This window comes from Silurus aristotelis (assembly GCF_946808225.1).
Source record: "Silurus aristotelis genome assembly, chromosome: 7".
Classification (NCBI taxonomy): Eukaryota; Metazoa; Chordata; class Actinopteri; order Siluriformes; family Siluridae; genus Silurus; species Silurus aristotelis.
In genome coordinates this window covers 26043138-26070630 of record NC_139580.1, presented here as the reverse complement: position 1 = coordinate 26070630, position 27493 = coordinate 26043138, and the positions used below count along the sequence as shown (strand labels likewise).

Genomic DNA, 27493 nt, shown 5'->3' with positions numbered 1-27493 from the left:
ATCCTGACTAAATTCCTTGAACTCTTAATTAACTCTTAATTCAATGTAATGTACGATTTTTACCATGTAGATCTCTCCTTGCTGATGACCTGCATGGGGGCCACAATCTCATTGTCAACGTGACAAGGGCACTCGGATGAAGACACACAGTTGCCCATGTCATTTAGGTAAGTGTTCTCAGGACAGGCACAACCGTCCACGGGCGTGTAGGACAAATGGCAGGTGAGGTCGTTTTCGCTGAGAGAGCGGCAGGTCTTCTTACAGCTGGTCTGGTTATAAGAGTACTCCATTTTGCCTGGACAGTTCGTTGTAAATGTGTCTGCGCAAAGCATAAACAAGTTAAAACTGTTCTTTGAAAGAGAAACTAAAATGTCATCTTTCTGTTAAATGTGATTGTTGTTCAAATCCAGGAAGAGTTCTAGATAAAAAAAAAATACACTACTAAAATAAACACAAAAGAAAATGTATGGCATAAACCATGGTAAAAATGGACGATTTTTAGATATTTTTTAAAGCATTACAAGAAACTGATGAAGACATCTGAAGGTATTTCAAAGCATCTAACATGATTTATTTTAACTTTATTGTATTTGAATTTCAGTCAGTTTTTGTCTAATACAAAAATGCCCAAACTGGGACCATTGGCAAATTCAAAGGTCACCATGGGCCAACTTTGAAATGTCATGCCATATATGAGAAAAGGTGAAAAAAAAAAAAAACCTTAAATAAAAAATAAGGACTTCATATTTTCATCAGCGGTCAGTGAACAGCTGTATTTATGCAATAAATTGGACTCATTCTACTATAAGTTTACAGAACATACGGATTACAAAGCACGGTCTATTAATTTATGTATTTTTAGATATTAAAGAAATAAATTGTGGAACCATGGAAACTTACATTTTTGATATTTCGATTTTGTATGATGTAATGTAACATTTATTTGGCCTTTCATAGAAAAATGTTTGGGCATCTCTTATCTAGTGCAAATGCTTTTAGCAAGATTCAAGATGTTGGAAATGTTGCAAATACTTTATATGTTTATTTACTTATTAAAAAAAAGACACTTACCGCATGTGCTATTTCTCCAGCCGTTCAGCATTACACCTCTGGCAGCGCACGCATAGACGTAGGAAGACACGGCACCGCACATGCACTCTTCACTTTGTGCACAAGCACATGCATCATACTTGCATCTCTAGGGGTCACATAAAGGACAGCTGTTTTTACTAAAAGCACACTGATCTTTCTCTCATACACACTCTGTCTTGTAGAGGTTTGGTTTTTAAAAAAACATGTAACTTCCTGTTGCTCTCATAGTGGTTTGTCTGCACTATTCATTCTTGCCTTTCTTACTATTTTTTTCTCAACCAACAGGGGTGTAAAGTATTTAAGGAAATGTACTTTGTTACTGTACCAAAGGATTTTTGTGTTACTTTCTACTGAGTATCAAAGATATAAGTATATTTTTACTCTCTACTCAACCACATTTATGATTCATCATATGTACTTTTTACTCCACTATATTTTCATCGCCAATGAACATTTCCAATTACATTTTGCCGATAAAGCTGCCATGGCTTGTTTATTTATTCTGCAGAAGAAGTAATGTTGTTGAAGAGGCTCTTGTGTTGATGGTTAATACAGTGTTGTGGTGTACAATTTGATTTGTATTTACTGTTTTTGCCTGAATATTGAGTATGAGTAAAATGTAATAAAGGATGTTCAAATCCGATACTCAAAGACTTTTACTTAAGTCATATTGAAATTGGTGACTTTTAACTGAAGTTTAGCAGTAAGGCATCTATACTATTACTATTAAGTATTATTTTTTAGGTACTCTTTACATCTCTGCCAACCAATCATGAATCGACACCTTCTTTCACACAATGTTGACCAGTGTGGTATATATACAGCATACTTTGTTTTAAATCATACTAAAAAGAAACCTGGTCATTTGAATATGATGTTTGTGTATGTGTGCCATTTGGCAAGTCTCCTGAGAAGTCTTTTTGCACTTTTGTGCTTTTTTCTAGACATTAGTTTGGCTATGTGGAGCTCTATCAGACTTTATTTGGCATTGGTATTACTTGGAGATTCAACCATACCTGAGCACTGGCAAAAAAAAAAAAAAAGAAAAGTTTAAAACACACCTGTACGTAATCCTTTGGGTTGACTTCAAAATGACAGGGTGAAAAAGGTCCTTGTGGATTACTGAGCATCTCACACCACACCTTGGCATAATTTTCTGTAAGAGAAGTTTCAAGTTTTAAAACCATATAATGGGACAATATGATTTTATTTTTTTTTGCACAGTAATATCTTCCTGCGCTTTAAAGATGTGTACCTTTTTCCACACTCATAGTACAGGGGTCAATGAGATTGGTACTGAAATCTTGACACATTGTGATCTTCCATGTGCTGGCGAAAGTCGTTGCTGTCCCCTCGATGAGACCCGATTGCGTCTTGAAATCATCTCCTTGCATGTCATTGAAGTTGCCACACAGGCCGTTTAGTGTTGCCTTTTGATTCACGTTAGCTTTCAGGTACACCTGCATAATTGGAATGAGCTGAATGATGACTTGAAGGCTGGGTGTCTGCACCATTAAGTAGAATGTAGAAGGCTTGAAGATTTGAAATTGATCTGAAGAAAAGTTAGAAAGCACAATTTCGATTGTAACAATAAGCACAGGCGAGTTAAAATACACAGTTTCTACCATAATATGATACAATGACTTTCTAATAACCCACCGTTAAAAACTGGAAGCTTGGTTGCCACATTGTTTATAAGTACGTTGCCAGTGGTTGTGACTATAACCTGTATATTGGAAATGGAAAAAGCATTATTATCATTATATATGTATGTGGCTATATTAACAAAAAATATTTCATAATAGTAGTTATACATATATAAACAAAATATACATAAACCATACATATACAGATCTATAAATTTAGCCATAAAATATATATGCCATTCTATACACATACTGAAATATATATATATTTTTTAAATTAACATGTCTGAATCATATTACAGATTAAAAACACATCATTTACAACTGCTTTTTTTAAACTGGATACTCAGTTACCTGAAGGGGCCAAGCACTGAAGGTGGATAAGCACCTACTGTATTTCCAGTGGTGACAGTGACAAAGTAAATGTAATTCATTACTGTACTTAAGTAGCTTTTTTGCGTATCTGCGCTTTACTGAAATATTTCCATTTAAACCTTATTTTCAAAAATTTTTTAAGTGGTTGAAAAGTTGTTTTTGGGCTCATGAACATTTCAATAGATATCAATCAGTATTTGACTCATAAATATCATTCTATTAATAGACTATTGTGTTGAGAGTAACATTAGAGTCTTTTCACATAAACTGAGTTCATTAAGCAATGAGTCTTGTGACAAAAAATGATAATACTCACATTATAGCTATAATAAATCATAGTACTTTGGATACTAAATTACATTTGAAGGCAAATACTTTTGTACTCAAGTGAATGTTTAAAGGGGGTACTTTTACTAGAGTAATATTTTAGTGAGTGTATCTCCATTGTAACTTGAGTACAAGTACAAGATTTGTGTAGTTCGTCCACCACTGTGTGTTTCTTAGTATTTTTCTTTTTCTTCTTCTTCTTATTGAAAATATTATTAGAGGTCAAACAACAAAGGTATTTGGGCATCTGTTGTGTTTCTTCTTCTTCCTCTTTGTCTTCTTCATCTCTTATTATGGAAGTCTATGACATTCCCCAGAACCATATACTTAAAAGTTATGAAATTTGACACAGTAATTAGGCATATTGCCAATAGTGACAGCACCAATTTTTGGCTCTGCCCCTTATTGCCACAAGTGTCACCATTGGGTCAAATTTGAAGGTGCGTTTATGCTCACATTTTGAACTTTTATGATCAAACTCTCTTCTTCAGCTCAGTTCTTGCTGATTTTATTGGATTATATAATGCAATTTTCTGCTTCATTGAATTTTCTGCTTTTATAAAGGTATATTTGGTTCAAACAGTTACCACTTAGTTGGGGACACTCATTTTTATTGGACGTCTTTAAATGGCATAAAATAAAGATTTTATGTTTAACGTGAATGTGTAATCAGCATTCCAAGCTCACAGATTTAAGATATATTGATAATAACAAACATAACAGTTAACCATAAAAACATTTTGAAAATTTAAAGTGCTTACAGGATATTTTGAGTTGATGACCTTCACAGACGTCAGGCATGTTTCAGTATCTGATGTACCACACTGTGCCAGATGCACCACCACTGTCACATCACTACTGTTATCCTGTAAAGAAAGAAAAAAAATATGCAAATGCTATTGCAGTGCTTCTTCATTGTATAACTACAGCAGCGAAGTAGCAATATATGAACCATAAGCTTTCTGGTATATTAATGACCTTGGAAAGAATATAATCACAGTTTCCATGGAAGCTGTAAGCTTTGCCATCATAAGTGATTATGTGAGACCCTCCCAGCAAAGAGCAGGTACCAGGGCAGTCCTTATTAATGCAATTCCACCGTCCTTGTGAACACAGGCTGAAACACAATGAAGCAGATATTACAATAGAGACAGACATTAAACGTGTATGAAGTGTATATTTTGTATAAAGTAGACACATCACACACACATATATATATATATATATATATATATATATATATATATATATATATATATATATATATATATATATATATACATATATATATATATATATATATATATATATATATATATATATATATATATATATATATATATATATATATATATGTTTTGCATATTTGCATATCTGCTGTTCCTTAACATTTGCCATAGAAGTTGGGAACAAACTACTTTATCAGATTTATTTATCTTTATAAAAATGTGTAAAATTCGTCAGATTTTAATTGCTTTTGCACTCTAAGGGAACAGATTGAAGCAAACTGGTGCAGCAGTGTGTGTCTGCGTGAGTTCACATGACTTTACCATTCTTGACAAGTCCTCTTGAATGAATCTCCCGCTTGATAGGTTTTGCCATTGTGGGTGCAGGAGCAATTATCCACAGGGATACATCCTTTATTCTCAATATCATCTAGCACAGTTCCTACACAAAGAAAATAACTGCAATTTTAAAGATTGCAATATTATATGAAAAAGTATGACTTTATACTAAACTGGCTTTGGTAGTGAGAAGCATTACAAAATATACACTTTTTTATAATCACAAGTTATACCAGTGTAATTGCTAATAAAATAGGATCATCTTAGCATCTTAGCACCTATTTTTTAATGCATGCTGGCACAGTCGATTTCTCTCCCAATACTAAAGTTTAACCATTAGTTCATTTTCTCAATTATAATCGCTAAACAGTTCAACCCATATATGTAAATGTATATGCAAATGTATATGTATATGTATATTTGTGTCCCATAATATATTACCCTAATAATCTTTTGTGATGATTTTTTATATATAAAAACTGTTTTATCGATTAAAAAAACAAATAATAAAAATAAATAATAATAATAATAATAATAATAATAATAATAATAATAATAATAATAATAATAATAATAATAATAAATATGAATTGCGTTTAAGTGGAATAATTTTTTTTTATTTCGCTGATTCCCTACAAACACATAACAAAGACATGTTCTGTTTGGAATATTGTAGGGGCCATAAAAATAAATATTTCTGACCCGGTTTAAGCAAAATTGGTTTTACCACATGTTCAGCATCTTCTGCACCAAGAGTGCATGGTTTCTGGTCATGTAACTAAAACATCTTTTAGAATAAAGTTATAAACCCAAAACCAAAATCTGTTCACTAATATTGGAAGTGTGTGCATGTGAGACCCAAAGAGAGATGACAGAGATTGATTATTAAGTCTTACCAGGTGGACAGATGCATCCATCCACACAGTGATCTGCACAGAGTAGGGTCCCCTCCGGATTAGAGCAGGTGTCTGTACAGGGACTCCCACATTCACTGTGCACCATGTGCAAGGGACACTTCATTTCTAACCAGGACAAAAAAACAACAACCAGGCAGCATTACCACCTACAGTAAAAGACCAATATTATCTCACTGCTCCTTGACACTAGCGGCAGTGAGCTTCCCCTGGATATCTTCATGTGCTTAGAAATCACATCATGTAACACTGATATCAATTTATACATATGTGTATAATATATTAAGTAATAAGTAAGAGTTTGTAACTACAAACAGAACTTGTTATGGTCTCTGGTCAAATCTTTCTGGCTTCAGTGAGGTTTCTTTCTCCAAGACATTTAAAGTCAGTTTAATGAGAGTAATTCTCAAAACCTCTTGCTTCCCTGCTTACTGTTTTCTTTGCATTTATCTCTAACTGTGCAAATGGAGCTATTTAAGTTCTCCTAGATCTTTCCACTACTCCCCTGTATATGACACCTACAATCATACATTGTCAGTATGTATAGTAACATACCACAGAAGTTTTCTGATCTCCATTCCCCCGGTTTGCCGCCAGCGTGTGCACACTGACGTGAAAACTCTGATATAGTGTCGCACAGGCAATAACTCTCACTGCTGTTGCACTGACACAAGTCTTGAAGGCACGCTTCTAAATACACAATTGTGGGCAACAGGTCATGGCAGCTTGCAAATGCAGGGTGGTACAGCAGTTCGTGGCATTTGTCTGCCTATGGAGAAATACAAACATGTTAAACTCTCAGAGCCTACAAACTGGCAAACAGATTACTTGATTAAACATTTATTTTACAATTTTAGTGCCAATGGACAAACAGATGACAAGCTGTACAAAATCGAATTGTTAACTTCTACAGTAGAATTGCATGGGAAACCCTTGAAATGTAATAATGGTTTATACCTCCACCTGGCACTGGTTCTGGACATTGGGATTAGTCTGGTCACATTTTTCAGTGGGTAAATCCATTTTCCATTTCAAGCCTAAATCCTCTGCATATAATTGTTGACCTATTGAAAGAACGTAAAAAGTATATATATATGACTATACTATACTTTGTAAAGTGGAACGTGACAAAGCTACATGTATTTCATCCAAAACATTCTTTCATTGGCTAAGATGACATTTTGATTCAAATGAATCACAAATGTATCACAAAGACAAATTTGAATTATAATTTATTGTAATCACAGATTACTTTTGCAATTTACAATTACAGTTTACAATTGACAAAAGCTTGGCTTCTTCAGAATAAGATTCTTCTTCCTTCATGCGTAGTCAGGGACTTGAGAAGTGGAGAAATTGAATGTAAAATCGGCTTCAGTATCTGATCATCGTGTGACTATTATGTCCTAGTTTTCGCCATTGATTTTTATCACCATCTTCATGGAAATGGCAAAAAGTATGTTCCCTGTCTCTATTTGAACGTGTGATTGAATTAGTAAGTGTCCATGAGTAAATGAGTGAGAGTGAGTGAGTGAGTGAGTGAGTGAGTGAGTGAGTGAGTGAGTGAGTGAGTAAATAAATGTCTTAATGAGAAGGTCAAAGAGTCAGTGCATGAGTATACAAGTAAGTGAGTGAGTGAGTGAGTGAGTAAGTGAGTGTATGAGTAAATAAATGACTTAATGAGAAGGTCAAAGAGTGAGTGCATGAGTATACAAGTAAGTGAATGAGTGTGTGAATAAGTAAATAGGTGAATGAGTGACTGATTGAGTAAGGAAGTGAATGAGTAAATGAATGAGTGAGTGAGAAAGTAAATGAATGAGTGGGTGAGTAAGGAAATAAGTGAATAAGTGAATGAGTGAGTGAGTGAGTGAGTGAGTGAGTGAGTGAGTGAGTGAGTGAGTGAGTGAGTAAATGAATAAGTGATTGAGTAAGTAAATGAATGAGTTTGTGTGTGAATAAGCAAATAAGTGAGTGAGTGAGTGAGTGAGTGAGTGAGTGAGTGAGTGAGTGAGTGAATGAATGAATGAATCAACTTATTTGGCTCACCATTTTCAGTGAACTCGTTCTTTGTGATACCGTTGAAGTCTCCACAGAGTCCACATGTTCTATTCATATAGTTTTTGGACATCTCAATCTGGTAACATAAAGAAAGGTAAAGCTTAGATACATTTAATATACTATTGCATATGCGTATGCATTAGTAATATAAGAAATGTATTATAAGTATATATAAAATGATAACAAAACAAGCGAAAAAGATCTTTCCTCTTTATAATATGTGTCAATATAATGTGTCCTAAATCCAGTGGTACAATGCCTTAAATTTGCAGGTTAAACCAGCTCAAAACGTGTTGTCTAGTATGGTTTGAGTTTTCAAGTTTTTCCATATTTAGATAAAAACGCTTCGCTGTTTGATTTGATTGTTACTTTTAGTTTGACATCCTTTCATGTTTTATGTTTTATCTCTTTTTTATGTACATCAACATATGTTACAGGAACAAACACTGGTTTGACATGGTTTAATAATTCTTTTAATACCACTGGCAAACTGAGATGAAATGTTGAGTCATCCGCAAAGTCAGTTTGGATAGTTAAGCCGATCAGGAATTAAGCTGCCGCTCCTGCCTTTAGCATATTTGCTTAAGTTGTTTTGTACCAAATACTACTGCAGTTTTTGTAAATATGTGTCCCATGGATATATTGTACTGGAAATGAAAGGCAAACTGTACCGAGAAAGAGTTGTCTTCATCCCAGTACACTGTCACTCCTAACTTGGAGGTGATTTTAATGTAATTGGTCATTTTCTCAATCCGAAGTCCACTAAAATACCCTGGAATGGTCAAACTAAAAATAACAAAAAAAAGGTTAGGAAAATGTTAAAACATCATATTGCCTACACACACACACACACACACACACACACACACACACACACACACCTACACACACAAAATACTCACGGTTTATTGTTCACAGTGATGTTGCCTCCGAGCAGGATAACTATAATTCCTTCCAACTTTATGGTGAAAGAGCTAATTACAGGAAGGTTATTCACCAATGTCCTTCTCATTTGGATGTTAAAATCAGACTGGGAGCTGTCACACATGGTGGTAAGGATGTAGTTACACTGGTATGGCAGCTGGAAGAAATCACCATCATACGTGGAGAAGTGGAAGTTTCCCCAAGTACTGCAGACCTGTCCATTATGACCAGAACCTGTCCACATTTTCTCTGGGTTAAGTATGGCATTGCATTTGTGATTTATTTTTAGTGTTTTGAAAGAAACGTTTACCTGTGGCACTGCTAGCGATCACTGGCGTTGTAGTCTGCATGGTCACTTAAGTGGAAAACAAAATAAAACGATGATTCAGAGTTGCCATGTGAAAAATTAATCCCCACAACATAACTCAGACATTAATTACATGCTGCTCTGGATTTGAATGTGTCATGTTTGCTGTAGAACACAGAAATTTTGTTATTGAATTACATTATTCTGGAGTAATATTATTCTGGAAATCCAGTGCAACTGACAACAGTGCAACTACAGTATGGCATTCTGAATTTCATGATTTGTGTTGTATGTGCACTCATACAAGTGTATGACATTGGAGGCAAAAAATGGACAGCAATATTACATACATAAGTATGATATTTTTTTTAAATTAAAGTGTTACTAATTTAACCTCCATAAAACATTTTTTTTCACGATTCAGGAGGTCAGAGCAGAAATTTCTATGTTGATTAAATTCAGAACTGTAATTGTAATCTGCATTTGTTCATGCCTCAGTATATTGATCAGTATATTTGCATTTTGTTTTATTATTGAAATTCTCCATATATAATTATGTCCTTGTATGTTACCTTGCTAAAAAGAAAAAAATATGATCTGCATTTTCAGTCTATATTTTCTACCTCCACCCCACACACACACATAAAAAAGACAGTTTATATACAATACATAGTATATATAGTATATAGTATATACAATAGTATGCTACCATTCATTATCTTATGTTGTTGCCTATTTAACAACCATGTAAAATTTAATTTCACCATTCAGGAGATCAGAGGAGAATGTTAGCTTTAATTTGAAAGGAATTTTATGTTGATAAAATGTAAAACTGTAATTGTTGTAAGATGCATCTATTGATTCTTCCAGTTGCTTTAAGTTTTAGTTATATAAATATAAAATCAGTATATTTGAAGTTTTTTGTTTTATTATTGTAATTCTTTATATTTAATTATGTCCTTGTAGGTTACCTCGTCAAAAAGAAAAACACAAGCTGCATTTTGAGTCTATATTTTCTAACCCCACCCCACATACAATAAAACACAGTTTACCAAGATTTAAGTTATAAAATCAACCTTAGCTACTGATATACATTAAGCGTTATACCTGGTATAATTGTCGGCTCCATAATTTCTACGAATGACAAAAAAAACAACAAAAATTCATCAATCACAAATGACTAAATAATTCAAATAAATCTGTTTTCCCAATTACTGATTTGTTCACAAAAATTACCTTAGCATACAGATAAAAGAAAAAACAATTCAACATGAAATATATGTACAGTTTATGTATAATTCAGTATGAATATATAAACTATTCCTATACAATTTTGCTTTTAGATGTTTAGATGTTTTCAACCCAAAATAAGAAAGCAATGATTATGACGCATGGCTAATTTTATAATGACAATAAATTAGTCATTATAGTGCCTGTCAAAAGTTTGGAAAATCTTTATCTTTTATCATATTTTATCATTTACATGCACAAGAAACACAAGAATTGGACTGTGAATGACTGAAAGAAAGTTCTGTGGACAAATGAGTCAAACTGGGACATTTTGAGCTCTAACAAAAGAGCTTATGTAAGATGGAGAACATGAGAGAAGATGTTAGCAGACTTCCTCACCCCCACAGTCAAACATTGAGGTGGAAGCTTAATGGTTTGGGGTTGTTTTGGAGCAGAGAAGGTTGGAGACTTATTCCAGGTGAAAGAAAAACTAAACCAACATGGCAACCATTCCATACTTCATTCCTTCTGGACTGCAGCTAACTGTAACCAGCTTCACTATTAAACAAGATAATGCACTGTACACTATACTGATCTTGTTGAATGCGGACAAGGGTGGAGTTTTAGCTTAGCTAACAGTGTTAATAAATGTTTGGTCACTATATAAATATAACTAAAATCACGTAAAAGCATGTGTTTGATATCAAACATGGTTATGTAAACATTCTTTACACTGTGTGTAGGTGAAACAATTTTACTTAATGCAAAGGTGTGTAACAAGCAAACACTCTCTTATGCTAACACAGGTTCACAGGTAGGTTTCTTTTCGAAGTAGGATTAATAATTGATCCATACTTTAATGGCATGAAATTCCATCTGGACTGCAGCTATTTGGAACCATTTTCACCATACAAGACAAGGACCTGAAGTGTACATACAAGCTCTGTAAGCGTTATTTAGAGCGCAAACAGTCAAATAGATTGTTATCTATCATGGAATGTCCTGCCCAGTCACCACACTTAAATCCTGTTGAACTGCTCTGGGATGAACTGAATCGCAAGGGCAGAAAGACACTTTTTCTCTAGCAAGTTTTACAAAAGTCATAACGAGTATTTCAGCTGAATGTTTGGAGAAACGAACAGTAAGCCAAAAAAGGACGATTTTTCAATAAAAAAGTTTAACATCTGTCCATTTATATTTTAGTTGAAATCCAGTGGAACTGACAACAGTGCAACTATAGTATGCCATATTGAATTTCATGATTTGTGTTGTATGTGCACTCCAGAGTGACATTGGAGGCAAAAAATGGACAGCAATATTACATACATAAGTATGATACTTTTTTAAATTATAGTGTTACTAATTTAACCTCCATAAAACATTTTTTTTGACGATTCAGGAGGTCAGAGGAGAAAATTTTATGTTGATTAAATTCAGAACTGTAATTGTAATCTGCATTGGTTTATGCCTCAGTATATTGATCAGTATATTTACATTTTGTTTTATTATTGAAATTCTCCATATATAATTATGTCCTTGTATGTTACCTTGTCAAAAATAAAAAAATATGATCTGCATTTTAAGTCTATATTTTCTACCTCCACCCCACACACACATAAAAAAGACAGTTTATATACAATACATAGTATATATAGTATATCGTATATAGTATATACAATAGTATGCTACCATTCATTAACTTATTTTGATGCCTATTTAACATCCATGTAACATTATTTTTATAACTGGATCGCAAGGGCAGAAAGACACTTTTCCTCTAGCAAGTTTTACAAAAGTCATAACGAGTATTTCAGCTGAATGTTTGGAGAAACGAACAGTAGGCCAAAAAAGGAAGATCTTTCAATAAAAAATAAAGTTTAACATCTGTACATTTATATTTTAGTTGGTTTAAAGTCCATTTTTATAAATGAAAAGAAATATCATTGTCTCAAAAAACCACAAAAAAAGTTTCCAAACTTTTGACATGCTTTTGTTCAATACTCAATACTTTGTCCTTACTTTTAAAATTTTAGACAAGTATCAAGATATATATTTTATAGTTAAGTTGCATATCAAACAAATATAAAATACATTAGAACATGTAATTATAAACATATAATAATAGCTGTAGAACTAGGCTATAAATTTCTGCTATAAATTATATACTGTATAGATAGATAGATAGATAGATAGATAGATAGATAGATAGATAGATAGATAGATAGATAGATAGATAGATAGATAGATAGATAGATAGATAGATAGATAGAAAATATGTGAATTTTATACTATAGTACATATTGTAGTGCTGATTACAACAATATCTTCAAATCTTACAGTAGTAAATCTTAAAGTAAGACATTAATGTTTAATTACACTATAACTAATAGCATTAGAATAGTTATAATTTCAATTATTTTCACCAACCTGATTGTTGCGATGATTGCAGTCCACTCAATATTGTAAGCCAACCCAACAGCCATATTTGGGACATCTTTGCACCTCCCATGGATGCCAGGATACTGCAGTAACAGCTGCTTGATCCCTTCTCTATCCAACCACTACAAAAAAATGGCTTTTATACACTTTTCTATTCTGGTAAAATGTTTATAAGGGCGTAGCTTTAGCTCAGCTTACACTGTTATTAGTTGTTTGATCACTATATAAATATAATTATTTGAAAGCTTTTAGAAGTTCGTGTTTGATATCCAACAGGGTTTAAAGCAAACGTTCGTCACACTGTGTGAGTAAACACGTTCTGCTTAAAGCAAAGGTGTGTAACAAACATTCTCTTATGTTAACACCAGCCAGTCTCTTTCCAAAGGGGTATTACTGATCTTAAATTAGACCCTTTTCTTTGCTAAATATTTAAAGACAAGAAACTAAATGGTGTCTTCTTCAGAACGTTCCTGGCTACATGACAAAATGTTCTAGTTTTGCCTGTATAAAACACACATTATATGGACAAAGGTTTGTGGGCACCTGACTATAACATTTGTAAGTGGTTTTTGAACATTCCATTCGAGATCTAGTATGGGGAGGTGATAACTTTGTGGTAGCTTAGATCAAATCCCAGCCACAGGAAGCAGTCACTCCTGTATAAATAAGATATGTATAAATATACAATTGTGTAGAACAACTTTGTTCAGATATAATAAAATATATAATAATAGTACAAATATAGTAACACAAAACAATTTATTCTTTACATACTTCAGGTATACTAATTATGCCCATATCCTTTTTATTACAACTTGCTTCAAATTACATTATATGGACAAAAGTATTGGGACACCTGACTTTTCCAGCCGGATGTGGTTATATGTCAAGGCTCTTCTCTGTTCATGCACGGAGGTGGTGGAAAGAACGTCCCCTAGATGTATGAACAGCTTATTTACTGCCGACATTCAAACAAGGTAAGGCCCTTCCTCTTCTTGAAACGATTACAGTAACTCTTTTCCTTGTTTGTTTTATCTCTTTGTTTAAAATAAGGTGTGTTATTTAGTCTGATGGCATCCAGTCTGATGATGCTGGGATTTGAACTCATGGCCTTCTGAGCAGCTGTCAAGCATCTTAACCATGGAGCTCTCCCCTCTCTTGTTAAAGTTTAAATAAAGTAGGTCACTGAGGTAGTTTATAGGCCTCTCAAAGATGTTATTGCTCAACACATGGAATCAGGGATCATCATTTGGCATACTGGAGTCTAATTAATGCTGATTCTGACTGAAATCAATGTACAGTCCATCACAGGACACCAAACACACAAGGGCAATTTGGTGTAACCAGAATGTTTTTGTGAAGTTGAGGGAACTGGAAAAACTTTAAATCTCACTATATTTACATGTATGGCATTTTGCAGTCGCCCTTATTAAGAGCAACTTATATATATATTTATTTGATGTAACTGAGCTTAACTGAAGTTGATGGTTAATTGCTTTGTTCAAAGGCTATTAGTGGCAGCTTGGGATTTGAACTCACAACCTTCCGAATAGAAGTCCAAAGTCTTAACTACTGAGTTTCATCAATACATACAGTAGCCTGAGCTTGAACTTGCAAAGATGTGGAGCTAGGAGCTGTGGCACTGGATCTCTGTTACAGCAAGAGATCATTTATCCTTTTGTTTCCACATTTATCCTTCTGTTCCATGACACAAATATTGGTACATGAATGATTTACACTTTTTACTATTATAATTAAGTACATTTGTTTGAATAAAAGTTTGTGGGAAAATTCTGGGAAGATGTTCCACACGATTTTGGAGTGTGCTTCTGGAGATTTGTGCTCATTCAGCCACACTGCTGTTGTAAACTCAGGTGATGTGAGGAGGCCTGGGGTGCTGTCGGAATTTCAGTTCATCCCAAAGGTATTCAATAAGGTTGAGGTCAGAGCTCCACAGCAGGTCACTCATGGTCTTCCATGCAAACTATCTTTGTGCAGAGGCGCATTAACATGTTGGAACAGGATTGGGTTTTCTTAGCTCAAATCTACATATGACTCCCACATATGACTGAAAAAGTCAGGCATTCCCATACCATTGTCTATACCAGGGGTCACCAACGTGGTGGTTTTCTAAAAATAGCTGTTTCCTACTTTGTTAAATCATTGTTGATAATTATTATGAGAAATCATTAACATGATCAGTGTCTTCACATAGATGAATATCATTCATTATTAATAATAACATATAATAAAAGGTAAATTAAGCAAATGTGTTATTTCAGATCAAACTGAATACTGTGTGTATTAAACTGGTAGCCCTTCACACTAATCAGTACCCAAGAAGTAGCTCTCAGTTTCAAAAAGGTTGGTGACCCCTGGTCTATACAGTATAGCGCATCACACAGTAAACACTCAAAAAATCAGACCTCACTCAAGTTTGAGTGCTTTGTGCATGATGAGATGCGACATGGTATTAGACAATACCTCGCTTCTATACTATTACTTCATATTAAAAATGTTACCAATCAAACACAAAATGTTACCAATCAAACACAAAATACAAGCCAGTGACTTTTGAAATTGCACTTTATTTAAAAGCTAAATATATACTTAAAATAGAAGTAAAGCAATCATTGGAAAACAATCATGATGAAGCACTTAAAAGCTTTTCTAACTATCTTCGAGAAAAATTGTTAAATAAGGAGTTCTTTGTGACTTGTGTTTTTATGTTATAGTTGTCACAGGACATCTTTAGGGGATCCTGGAGTTGCGTTTCCGGCGAGTATCTCCTATGTGAGTCTGTGTGTCCTGGGTGCTTGACAGACACTTAGTCTGGCCACAGCTGCATGCCTCCACCTGGAAGTAGGTGTGGGATACTGAATCTCCATTTAGGCAGTCCAGACTCACTGTTCTGTTACTGGTACGGCTCGCTTGGCAACAGCTACAGGACGAAGAGCCCAACTCCGTGTACCTGATAAAGATGGACAGACAAACAGATAATAAATTAGATTCAATGTACTTGTATTCCTGTCCTGTACCACATATATAGATACATTAAAATTTTTTGGCATGTGCATCTCCATATCTTAGGCAGATGTGATTCAATGCATAGCCATGATAAGATATGATACATTCAGTGTACTTATGAAGCAGCTACTGATTCACCTCTAATCGTGATTAATCCTAACTTAATCCTACATTTGTATCTGTTCTAAATGCACCTTAAATTAATTTTCAAGTTTTTCAAAACCTTTGATTAACATGGGCATGGACAGATATGGATGCTCTATGTAAATGTATGTTTATTATTAGTAAAAACGAACTCAACATAGAGCATAAAGACAAAAAATTCTTGGAAATGTTTTAAAGTAATTATGATGTTTTAATTGTTGTAAATTATCAGGACACCAAACAGAACTTTGGCTGTGTTTCCACATAGATGGTTTTAATTGCCGGATGTGTGCGTCATGGCGGATTTTATTGTGGTTATGCGTTACTAGCAAGCTAATTTAACATTTATATATAAATATGACAGATACATACACACACACACATATATATATATATATGATTGTGTGTGTTTGTGTGTTTGTATTTGTGTATACTCACTGGCTGTAGCTGTTACAATGTCCCTGACAGTGTGTTTGAGGCACTGTGGTCTTTGAGCGGCAGTTGTTGTGACTGATGTAATCATAAGTGGTCTGTACTTTACATCCCTTGTCCTTCTCCACACCTGAACACACACACACACATACACACACACACACACACACACACACACACACACACACACACACACACACACACACACACACAAAAGATGTTATTAAATCTCTTAAACACACTGTTTGTGTTAAATTATTGGGTGTTGTCTGATTCCTAAATATTAATGAATATTTATAAGATACATTATTGTTTAGTGCTACTCACACACTCGGCAGCAGCTATTAGCGGAAAGCTGCAAGGTACCCTGCGGAAAAAAAAAAAGACCAGAATATTGTATTTGTTCTAATACTGTTATTATAAATTCCAATAATGATCTGAAACATTTTGGTATAATCGATTTCTATAATTAATGTCCTTATAAACATTAGCCCTAACTCAATAAAAAAAGTTTGAAAAAAATTAAAGTTATGGACTTTACAAAACCCCAAACTGCATTCATTTGTAAAACAGAATTTATACAAAACATGAACTGTCAATTCTCTGGACAAATCTCAAGACAAATAAAAGTACATTTTTTCAATTTTGATCATTAATCTGATATAAATGTATAATTTGTCGAATCCGTTTACCAACCCAGCAGTATAACGTTAGTAGTTTTGCGTGTGTGTGTGTGTGTGTGTGTGTGTGTTGCTTACATCCTGGCAGTTGGTGATATCGAGTGGTGGGCACTGGATCGTGTAGCTAGTGGCAACATATTCTCCATTAATCAATGTGCAGATGTACTTGTTACAAGAATCATTTGGAGGACTCCATTCTGCTCCACTCTGCACACAAACCAGTACACATGAAATCTCGCTCTATTTTTAAACAAACTATTTTGAAACTGTTTTCAAACAAAAGCAAAACTCGTACTATTTTACAATATTGTACGTGTAAATGAATAGATAAAGGAGTAGCAAACAGTTACGCTTTCCAAATATTTGCGTATAATTTAGTTTCTACATCTCAATTGTTGTCTAATCATTACCTTCAATGTGTGTATTGTCCCATTGTGGTTGAGGATGCATTTGGTCTTTACGCATTTTCCACAGCATTCAGCGGTGTTTGATTCGACATACGTGTATCCCTGAGACAGAGAGAAACATTTGCTAATATTCTTCAGCTACAGCTCCTTTTTGGGAACTGTTCTTAATATTGGAACATTAATGTAATATGACTATAGTATTCTTATAATCTTATACATATCTTTATTTATGCACTGCTAAATTCTAGTCATCATTTTTCATCATCGAAAAAAATGTCAATTTTCTCTTTAGTTTTTAAAAACAAGATACCAAACTCATCCGTCTATCCAGTTTTTATTCTGCTTTTCTTACACAGGGTCACTGTGAAGTATATCCTAGAGAACTCATGCAGATCAATGTCTTTGGACTGGAGAGAGAAACCAGAGTACCTAAAGAACATGAACTCTTCACATAGACAAAATGGAGGCAGGATTCAATCCCTGACCTCCATCCATTGATTTTCTATGCTGCTTTTTCTGTACTAAGGGAACTCATACGGTGGGGAACACCATGGAAGTGATCACAGGGATAGTAAACACATAAACAATATGTTGTTGTTACTAACTATGGAAGCAATTTTTTTTATACAGTAATTATGTGTTAAACAGATGAAGTCAATATTAGACCTGGCGAATGTGTAGCAAGCACAAGGATTGAGAGATGAATTAAATTGCAAATGTATGATGTATGTACAGTTTGTATGTATGTATGTATGTATGTATATTTATACATTCTGAAGCTGCTTTAACTCAGTGTCACTTTCAATCAAGGCATAATACAATCCTCTTGAGAATTAGCTCTTTTGCGTGAGCAAGGAATTCCCCTCAGGGCTTTGCTATAGGGCTTAAGATTCAAACCTAGAACCTTATGCTCATTATCCTTTAACATAATTAGTTCTTTTATATATATATATATATATATATATATATATATATATATATATATATATATATATATATATATATATATATATCATGGCACCTGTTAGTGGGACGGATATATTAGGCAGCACGTGAGCAATCAGATGGCCAAGGCTCAATGACGCCCGTGTGGTCCAATCCAACAGAAAAGCTACTGTAGCTCAAATTGCTAAAGAAGTTAATGCTGTTAATGATCGAGTTTAGCAGCAAAAGAGGGACCAACAAAATAGTAGGTGGTCGTAATGTTATGCCTGATCAGTGACCATAAAGTTATGCCTGATCGGTGTGTATATGTAAAAGTCAAAAACCCATTTACTGTGTTTCCTCAAACAGATATTGTTCTGTAGCTAACTAACTTTCGGCTTCTCCCATTAGGGGGCGCCACAGCGGATCATCCGCATGTTCGAGTTGGCACATGTTTTTACGCTGGATTCCCTTCCTAACCCAAACCCCTACCCATTTATCCGGGCTTGGGACCAGCACTGAAAGTGGCTGGGGTTGGTTCCCTGACCGGGGATCGAACCCGGGCCGCAGCGGTGAGAGCGCCGCAGCCTAACCACTAGACCACCAGGGGACCTATTGTTCTGTAGCTAACTGAGGTTACAAAATGTACATGGGTAGTTTATCAATGAAGTAACACATTTTATTTAAACTGTTATATGACCTGTGGAAAAAGTTAACCAACACTTACTGGTTCACATATCTCATTGCAAGTCACAAATCCACACTGGACTTGGTAGAGTTGTGTTTTCGAATCCACAGTCCAGGTGCACGTACACTCCTGGCAATCAACTACCGGGATTGAAGTACCAGGCTGAAATGGAGAGTTTAACAATTTTATTTTTCATAGAGTACCTGGTTCTTCTAACTTCGAAATCATGCAACACACTTTTGCGTGTGACATTATAGCAAAACTGTTAGTATACCTCATATTCCAGTCCTTTATGGACACAAACTTTCTTTGGCTCTGTAAAAATCAAACCATGCCGTTGTAAACAAAAACTGGAATGTATTCATGAGATTATAATAGGACACTCAGAATAATATTGATATTTGTTATAAGCTTTAATACCACATGTGAATTCAGGGCAGCATTTCCCTTCAGGCACTTTCAAAACAGGAGTGTATCCGATTGGACACTGATCGTTTACGCTGGGACAGGTGCTGCTGTCACAGTCTGAAACAAGTGCAAGAAAAACATGGAGTCAAGTAAAACATGAAATTTACACCAAACCATCATTAGAATTAAACAAAACTTAAAAAAAAGCAGAGCTAATGTTTCGTTTGTGAATCATGTCCACGTATAATGAATTGTATTCTCCCAAATCATTAAAAAAACAAACATAATAAAGCAAAAACTGTCTTACGACAGGTAAGAATAGTGCAACAGGAATCTGTCGGATCTGTGACGTTGACCACAATCATTCCTGGTTCGTTGCAAATCACTTGGTTGTTATTGCACTGCTTTGGTTTACAGATGACAGACACAGACGCCTCGTCACAGACGCAGTCCTGACAACCGTACTGGAACTTTTCTCCAAACTACAATTGGAGATGATGCCATGGAATTATTTGGTTGTTGATTATGTGCAAGGTATCATTTTGAATTTGTATGAAAGTTATATGGAAATATCTTTACATAAATATCCTATTGAATAAAAATTATTTTTGAAAAAAGGTTGACCAGAAATTACCTCTCGTCCTTCACCTGAGGGGTCCAAGCATCCTACAAAAACAAAGGCGCATCAAACTTTTATTATTATTATTATTATTATTATTATTATTATTATTATTATTATTATTATTAATTGAATTAATTTGGTGGACACCAGTCTTAAACATTTGTTTTGTCTCGAAAAGTGAAAAAGAAAGTGAAACTTAGGGAGGAGGTTGTGTTTGGAGAGTATTATTCCATTTTCAAGTTACAAAATTAATCATTAGATGCGGCCACTATAACATAAAACTATTTGAGAAGGTTGTACAAATGAAGCCCTTCCTTGGGAAAAAACACAAAATGCACCATTTATTGGATGGTGTACTTTATTCCTGTATTTATTTGGTTTCAATTTGACTCAAGCAAAAGTATTTCTACCTTTTTAAAAAGTAAAAGGACTGATTTGTAAGAACTATATTGTAATATCTGATGCACATTTGTATACTTTATAAAATTACAGTTACCTTAAAAAATTGACTTAACAAAAAGTTTAAAAAATCCATTATAAAATAAAATAAAAATCGATATCAAAATCTAAATCAATTCAACTGAAAAGTTTTTTAACATTTAACAAAATTGTTAGAAATTGTTAAAACATGGACCCTCTATATGCACAGTTTGCAATAAAGTAGTAGACTAATGATCAATGGGACTATTTTGTAGCAGGTGGTCCAGCAGCTCCTACAAAGAATTAGCAATAATTCTGCTGAGTATCAATATATACCTGTAGCAAACTCTCTGGCAAGAGGTTTAGATTTGCTATAACAGGGCTTTTCTAAGAACATACTTAATCCTATTTGATATTTGGATTTGAGTGTTCTAATAAAGGCATCCATGGTTAATGAAATCTGTCTTTCTGGATCCCAGTAGATCAAGTTATCAAGCATGCTAATCACTTACCACACTTTTCAACACACACTCCTGACTCTTTACTAAAGAGGTACATGCCATCAGGACAGAAACAACCCTCAGTAGTCACATTCAGGAAATGGTCTTCAGGCCTTACAATAGAAATAATAAAATATATATATGCTTTAGTAATTTTATACTCGTTTGGGTACTAAATATGCAAACCAGCCACTTTTACTACACAATCATTTCTACCTCAATTGGAACCATTAAAATTGGATAGTAGGTTGTGGTTAAAGGACATTATTATGTAGTGATTAGGACTTAGTGATTAATTAGATAAATGCACACCTGTCCTTGCAGGTCGGGGGGTCGGCAGGTCCGCAAGGTTGGTATACTTTGTCTGGTGGACAGTTCACAGCTGTGGAATTAACATACAGTGTTGTTAAAAACAAACTGCTCATTCTCTAGCCACAACAGCAATTATCCTTGAACATGTAATACAAGTGAACATGATTGTTCTTGTATTTGTTTCCTGTCACTATGTTCTTGTATGGTTGGAGGGATTTGTACTGTAAAATGTTCCAAAAAATGGCTTACAGCATTGATCAGTGTGGTTCCTCCAGTTGATGCAGATACCAAGTTGTGAGCAAGCGATTGCGTAGGTCTGAAGGCTGGTGCAGACTACAGCTGGGTTGCTCATATGACAACTGTCAAACTGGCAGCCAGTGATGTAGTTTTCAGGGGAGATGTGGGCATGACATTCCTTAAACAAACTGGGGAAAAAGTGGTGAGATATATTGAAAAGGTTACTGACTGCTAGCATGTCAGACTGGAGTTAGTCTAACTATAAGATTTATATGTGCTTTTAGAGCTTCCCATTAAACATTTTGCTGTTAACCTCCATTCAGCTAAAGGGTGTTAGTAAAGTCAGGTACTGATGTAAGTGGAGGAGATATGGAGTGCAATTAGTTGCAATTAGTTGCAATTCACCCCAAAGGTGTTTAATAGGGTGAGGTCAGAGCTCTATAGTAGATCATTCATGATCTTTCACTCTAAGTCATGTAAACCATATGTTCATGGAGCTCTCGTGGTGCGCAGGGACATTGTCTTGCTGGAGAAGTCTTCTAGTTCAAGTGAATGAAACTATACAATTAACCATAATTACTTTAAAACATTTCCAAAAATATTTTGTCTTTATGCTCAATGTTGAGTTTGGTTTCACTAATAATAAACATACATTAGCATAAAGCATCCATATTTATCCATGGCCATTGAAAATTGGAAAGTATGAACTTAAGGTGCATTTAGAACAGATAAAAATGTGTAATTAGGTTGCGATTAATTAACTCGTGACGATCGAATGAAATATTTCACTCGATTGACAGCCCTAATATATATTTGATGTCATAAAAGTTTTTTTATGAATCCAACATTCCAATGTGATTTTTTACAAAATCAAGTCACTGTTCACTGAGAGTGAAACTTGCAAAGATGATAACGGATGTAATACTTACTCGCTTTTCATAAGCTCACACACTGTGTTGATTGGACAAGGAGGTTTTGTTGGTGCAGCTGTTTCTGGCACCACTGGTGGCGGTTTGCATTCAGGGTTGAACAGGTCCTTAGCTTGCCAATGGTTTGCCATTACTGCACAGTCTTCTACAAGCTTTCCGTCTGGTAGCATGCAGTCATCAGCCTGGTTGTTGTTGCAGGTACCTGAGAGAATTAAAAGTACGAGATTTGGACATTGTTCCTTATACAGTATGTATTGATTTGATATGAGGATTAACAGTAAAATAAAATAATCATGAATAGCTATTGATTTGTTTGGTGATTTGGTTTTGGCTTTAGTTTCATTTATTTGTATTCCTAATGAAATGTTTTAATGCCTCATGACTTCACAATAGCCTTGCACATATGACAAAATGGTTGTGTGTATTTTTTTCCATACCACAGTGTCCTTGAGTGTTGTTCCCAAAATGATGGAATGGCAAGTTAACGCTGAAACCAGTGACTCCAAACATCACCACAACGTTTAGACGTGAAATCTCCAGGATCAAATTCAATCCTGAGCTTACCACCCTCACACCCCTTTTCTCAAATGGTAATTTCAGAGTAGTCTGCCCAAGTAAAGCCTGCATTGATAAAAGGAGGATAAATGGACAACAGTTAAGCAGTTACTGTTTTAGCATAACCAATTTAATCCAAGCTGCAAGAACATTAATAATACACATTGGTGATATTCCAGTGTTAAATCTCACCTCTAGCTTCGCAGCTCCAATAAGGTTGTGGTTTTTCAGCGTGAACACCAGACCATTGTAGGACACAATGATAGCTCTCGGGCAGGACACAGCTTCAACCGGGTCACAATCGACATTATCGATGTAAATTTTTAAGTTGTGCTTAGCGGAGATTTCTTCCATTAAAACATACGTGCATTCTCCTTGATAACTATAGAACAGTCCATCAAATGTTCTATAGTGAGGATCACCCCAGCCTTCACAAAAACCTGGAGAATATGGAGAAAATATTATAATTCAATTCATTTTTATTCTATTGATTTCCTTTTTTATTGTACAAAAGCGCTTCAGCATTGGCCTTTTTTAGTCAAAATTTTTATAAAGATTCGCATATTTGGAAAAAAAACATATAAAACAAATGTAAATAATTAATTAATTGGACTTTAAATGGGTGCGTTTACTCACAGTCACAAACACGTTGATCGCAGCAGTGATATTCATCAGGCACCACTACGGGTGTTTTTCCATTTGAACAAGTGATGTTTTCAAGAGGTGGACATTCGTATGGGAGGATCTCAATAGTATTGTTTTCAATGCACCTGGCTATTGTGCAGTTACAGAGTTCGAACGTCTGATTTTCCTATCAGCAAAAAAAAAAAAGCATTTTTATCCTGGTCTCTGCATCAGTATAGTGTACAACATAGTTTTACGGTAGGGAAATGTGAGTATTTTCAGAATATTATAAATGTAATTGCTGTTCTCAGTTAAATGTTAACATAGACTATAAGGATGAATGTTTGATGTTAACATAGTGTAAATAATATACACATTGAAAAAAATGCTTTCAAGTTCAAGCTATAATCCAGACCGTATAATCGAATAAATTTGATCAGTCTAATTATATTTGATCAAATTGAATTACGTTCTGTTTTTATTTCCCAATTCATATCTAGTGCCATTACAGTTAGTAAAAGATACAGAGCAAGTTGAACATTTTGCTATTGATGAGATCCCTGGCAAGTCTGACACATTTTCCACATTTCAAATAGTACGTCTTATTTTATTCATGGTCAAAAAAAGATCAGTTCAAAATGTTTTATCCTGCACTGCATTCTGTATGTGTGCTATTGGGTAATACGTACAGATACTCCCCATTCGGTGCAGTTTTTTTCTGGAGGTGGTGGTGGTGTTGGTGTTGTAGGACATATTGTTGTTGTGTTAAATATTACACAACTATTAGAACAAATCATGGTCAAACATATACCTGAGCCAAGGTCAACATTTTCAAATATTTTTTCTCCTGTAAAGATGAAAAGCAATAAAGAAAAAAAAGAGGTAAATGCCATGACATATTGTGTCACATAGTGCTGTTAGAAAGCCGAGACATTTTTGCCTGACCTTTAAAGGTACATATAGAAAATATACAATAAGTAAAGAAATAACTAACCTGGTTTATATTGCTTTCCATTTATTACGCAGAAACACTCTGTTGTTGAACTTTCAGTAGATGGGGTCGGTGTCGTAACGAATGGAGTAGATGTTGGTTTGGTGGTTGTTCCAGTGGTAGTTGTTGACTCAGTTTCAGTTGTTGTACTTCCTGAAGGTGGAGTTGGTGTTTGTTGCGTTGTTGATACCGTAGGTGTTGTGCGACTTTCAACTGTTGTACTTGGTATAGGAGTTGTAGTTGTTGGCACTACTGTAGTAGTTGTTGATTTGGTAGTTGTTCCAGTGGTAGATGTTGGCCCAGTTTCAGGTGTTGTGCTACTTTCAACTGTTGTACTTGGTATAGGAGTTGTAGTTGTTGATTTGGTAGTTGTTCCAGTGGTAGATGTTGGCCCAGTTTCAGGTGTTGTGCTACTTTCAACTGTTGTACTTGGTATAGGAGTTGTAGTTGTTAGTACTACTGTAGTAGTTGTTGATTTGGTAGTTGTTCCAGTGGAAGATGTTGGCCAAGTTTCAGGTGTTGTGCTACTTTCAACTGTTGTACTTGGTATAGGAGTTGTAGTTGTTGGCACTACTGTAGTAGTTGTTGATTTGGTGGTTGTTCCAATGGTAGATGATTGCCCAGTTTCAGGTGTTGTGCTACTTTCAACTGTTGTACTTGGTACAGGAGTTGTAGTTGTTGGCGCTACTGTACTAGTTGTTGATTTGGTAGTTGTTCCAGTGGTAGATGTTGTCCCAGTTTTAGGTGTTGTGCTACTTTCAACTGTTGTACTTGGTATAGGAGTTGTAGTTGTTGATTTGGTAGTTGTTCCAGTGGTAGATGTTGGCCCAGTTTCAGGTGTTGTGCTACTTTCAACTGTTGTACTTGGTATTGGAGTTGTAGGTGTTGGCACTACTGTGGTAGTTGTTGATTTAGTGGTTGTTCCAGTGGTAGATGTTGGCCCAGTTTCAGGTGTTGTGCTACTTTCAACTGTTGTACTTGGTATAGGAGTTGTAGTTGTTGATTTGGTAGTTGTTCCAGTGGTAGATGTTGGCCCAGTTTCAGGTGTTGTGCTACTTTCAACTGTTGTACTTGGTATAGGAGTTGTAGTTGTTGGCACTACTGTAGTAGTTGTTGATTTGGTAGTTGTTCCAGTGGTAGATGTTGGCCCAGTTTCAGGTGTTGTGCTACTTTCAACTGTTGTACTTGGTATAGGAGTTGTAGGTGTTGATTTGGTAGTTGTTCCAGTGGTAGATGTTGGCCCAGTTTCAGGTGTTGTGCTACTTTCAACTGTTGTACTTGGTATAGGAGTTGTAGGTGTTGGCACTACTGTGGTAGTTGTTGATTTGGTAGTTGTTCCAGTGGTAGATGCTGGCCCAGCTTCAGGTGTTGTGCTACTTTCAGCTGTTGTACTTGGTATAGGAGTTGTAGTTGTTGGTACTACTGTAGTAGTTGTTGATTTAGTGGTTGTTCCAGTGGTAGATGTTGGCCCAGTTTCAGGTGTTGTGCTACTTTCAACTGTTGTACTTGGAATATGTGTTGTAGTTGTTGATTTGGTAGTTGTTTCAGTGGTAGATGTTGGCCCAGTTTCAGGTGTTGTGCTACTTTCAACTGTTGTACTTGGTATAGGAGTTGTAGTTGTTGGCACTACTGTAGTAGTTGTTGATTTGGTGGTTGTTCCAATGGTAGATGATTGCCCAGTTTCAGGTGTTGTGCTACTTTCAACTGTTGTACTTTGTACAGGAGTTGTAGTTGTTGGCGCTACTGTACTAGTTGTTGATTTGGTAGTTGTTCCAGTGGTAGATGTTGTCCCAGTTTTAGGTGTTGTGCTACTTTCAACTGTTGTACTTGGTATAGGAGTTGTAGTTGTTGATTTGGTAGTTGTTCCAGTGGTAGATGTTGGCCCAGTTTCAGGTGTTGTGCTACTTTCAACTGTTGTACTTGGTATAGGAGTTGTAGTTGTTAGTACTACTGTAGTAGTTGTTGATTTGGTAGTTGTTTCAGTGGAAGATGTTGGCCAAGTTTCAGGTGTTGTGCTACTTTCAACTGTTGTACTTGGTATAGGAGTTGTAGTTGTTGGCACTACTGTAGTAGTTGTTGATTTGGTGGTTGTTCCAATGGTAGATGATTGCCCAGTTTCAGGTGTTGTGCTACTTTCAACTGTTGTACTTGGTACAGGAGTTGTAGTTGTTGGCGCTACTGTACTAGTTGTTGATTTGGTAGTTGTTCCAGTGGTAGATGTTGTCCCAGTTTTAGGTGTTGTGCTACTTTCAACTGTTGTACTTGGTATAGGAGTTGTAGTTGTTGATTTGGTAGTTGTTCCAGTGGTAGATGTTGGCCCAGTTTCAGGTGTTGTGCTACTTTCAACTGTTGTACTTGGTATAGGAGTTGTAGTTGTTGGTACTACTGTAGTAGTTGTTGATTTAGTGGTTGTTCCAGTGGTAGATGTTGGCCCAGTTTCAGGTGTTGTGCTACTTTCAACTGTTGTACTTGGTATATGTGTTGTAGTTGTTGATTTGGTAGTTGTTCCAGTGGTAGATGTTGGCCCAGTTTCAGGTGTTGTGCTACTTTCAACTGTTGTACTTGGTATAGGAGTTGTAGGTGTTGGCACTACTGTGGTAGTTGTTGATTTGGTAGTTGTTCCAGTGGTAGATGCTGGCCCAGCTTCAGGTGTTGTGCTACTTTCAGCTGTTGTACTTGGTATAGGAGTTGTAGTTGTTGGTACTACTGTAGTAGT

At 35.2% G+C, this 27493-nt stretch overlaps 2 protein-coding genes across 7 annotated transcripts in view; both read right to left on the bottom strand.

Annotated features, from left to right (window-relative positions):
* The window catches only part of LOC310729378 (mucin-5B-like), a 39346-nt gene extending 26340 nt beyond the window's left edge, over nucleotides 1-13006 (bottom strand). Inside the window, exons 1-17 of the mRNA XM_083547474.1 lie at nucleotides 12866-13006; nucleotides 10316-10342; nucleotides 9212-9256; nucleotides 8880-9135; nucleotides 8649-8763; nucleotides 7966-8053; nucleotides 6877-6983; nucleotides 6475-6688; nucleotides 5902-6027; nucleotides 4991-5108; nucleotides 4419-4557; nucleotides 4202-4306; nucleotides 2752-2818; nucleotides 2348-2644; nucleotides 2154-2248; nucleotides 1072-1198; nucleotides 64-319 (exon numbers count right to left, since the gene is read on the bottom strand). Of these exons, the coding sequence (XP_083403600.1) occupies nucleotides 64-319; nucleotides 1072-1198; nucleotides 2154-2248; nucleotides 2348-2644; nucleotides 2752-2818; nucleotides 4202-4306; nucleotides 4419-4557; nucleotides 4991-5108; nucleotides 5902-6027; nucleotides 6475-6688; nucleotides 6877-6983; nucleotides 7966-8053; nucleotides 8649-8763; nucleotides 8880-9135; nucleotides 9212-9256; nucleotides 10316-10342; nucleotides 12866-12947 (2264 nt within the window). The 5' untranslated portion in view covers nucleotides 12948-13006. The remainder of the gene's footprint in view (nucleotides 1-63; nucleotides 320-1071; nucleotides 1199-2153; nucleotides 2249-2347; nucleotides 2645-2751; nucleotides 2819-4201; nucleotides 4307-4418; nucleotides 4558-4990; nucleotides 5109-5901; nucleotides 6028-6474; nucleotides 6689-6876; nucleotides 6984-7965; nucleotides 8054-8648; nucleotides 8764-8879; nucleotides 9136-9211; nucleotides 9257-10315; nucleotides 10343-12865) is intronic.
* Nucleotides 13007-15445: 2439 nt separating this feature from the next.
* Nucleotides 15446-27493, bottom strand: part of muc2.1 (mucin 2.1) — a 29067-nt gene continuing 17019 nt past the window's right edge. For all 6 annotated transcript variants that reach the window (XM_083545785.1, XM_083545787.1, XM_083545788.1 and 3 more), the window contains 19 exons: nucleotides 24781-26724; nucleotides 24476-24633; nucleotides 23799-23973; nucleotides 23355-23602; nucleotides 23045-23228; nucleotides 22608-22809; nucleotides 21691-21866; nucleotides 21442-21511; nucleotides 21142-21242; nucleotides 20222-20253; nucleotides 19895-20069; nucleotides 19600-19704; nucleotides 19454-19494; nucleotides 19219-19341; nucleotides 17571-17669; nucleotides 17239-17367; nucleotides 16808-16847; nucleotides 16487-16610; nucleotides 15446-15848 (listed from right to left, as the gene is read on the bottom strand). In XM_083545785.1, coding sequence (XP_083401911.1) covers nucleotides 15629-15848; nucleotides 16487-16610; nucleotides 16808-16847; nucleotides 17239-17367; nucleotides 17571-17669; nucleotides 19219-19341; nucleotides 19454-19494; nucleotides 19600-19704; nucleotides 19895-20069; nucleotides 20222-20253; nucleotides 21142-21242; nucleotides 21442-21511; nucleotides 21691-21866; nucleotides 22608-22809; nucleotides 23045-23228; nucleotides 23355-23602; nucleotides 23799-23973; nucleotides 24476-24633; nucleotides 24781-26724 — 4346 coding nt within the window. In that variant the 3' untranslated portion in view covers nucleotides 15446-15628. The remainder of the gene's footprint in view (nucleotides 15849-16486; nucleotides 16611-16807; nucleotides 16848-17238; nucleotides 17368-17570; nucleotides 17670-19218; nucleotides 19342-19453; nucleotides 19495-19599; nucleotides 19705-19894; nucleotides 20070-20221; nucleotides 20254-21141; nucleotides 21243-21441; nucleotides 21512-21690; nucleotides 21867-22607; nucleotides 22810-23044; nucleotides 23229-23354; nucleotides 23603-23798; nucleotides 23974-24475; nucleotides 24634-24780; nucleotides 26725-27493) is intronic.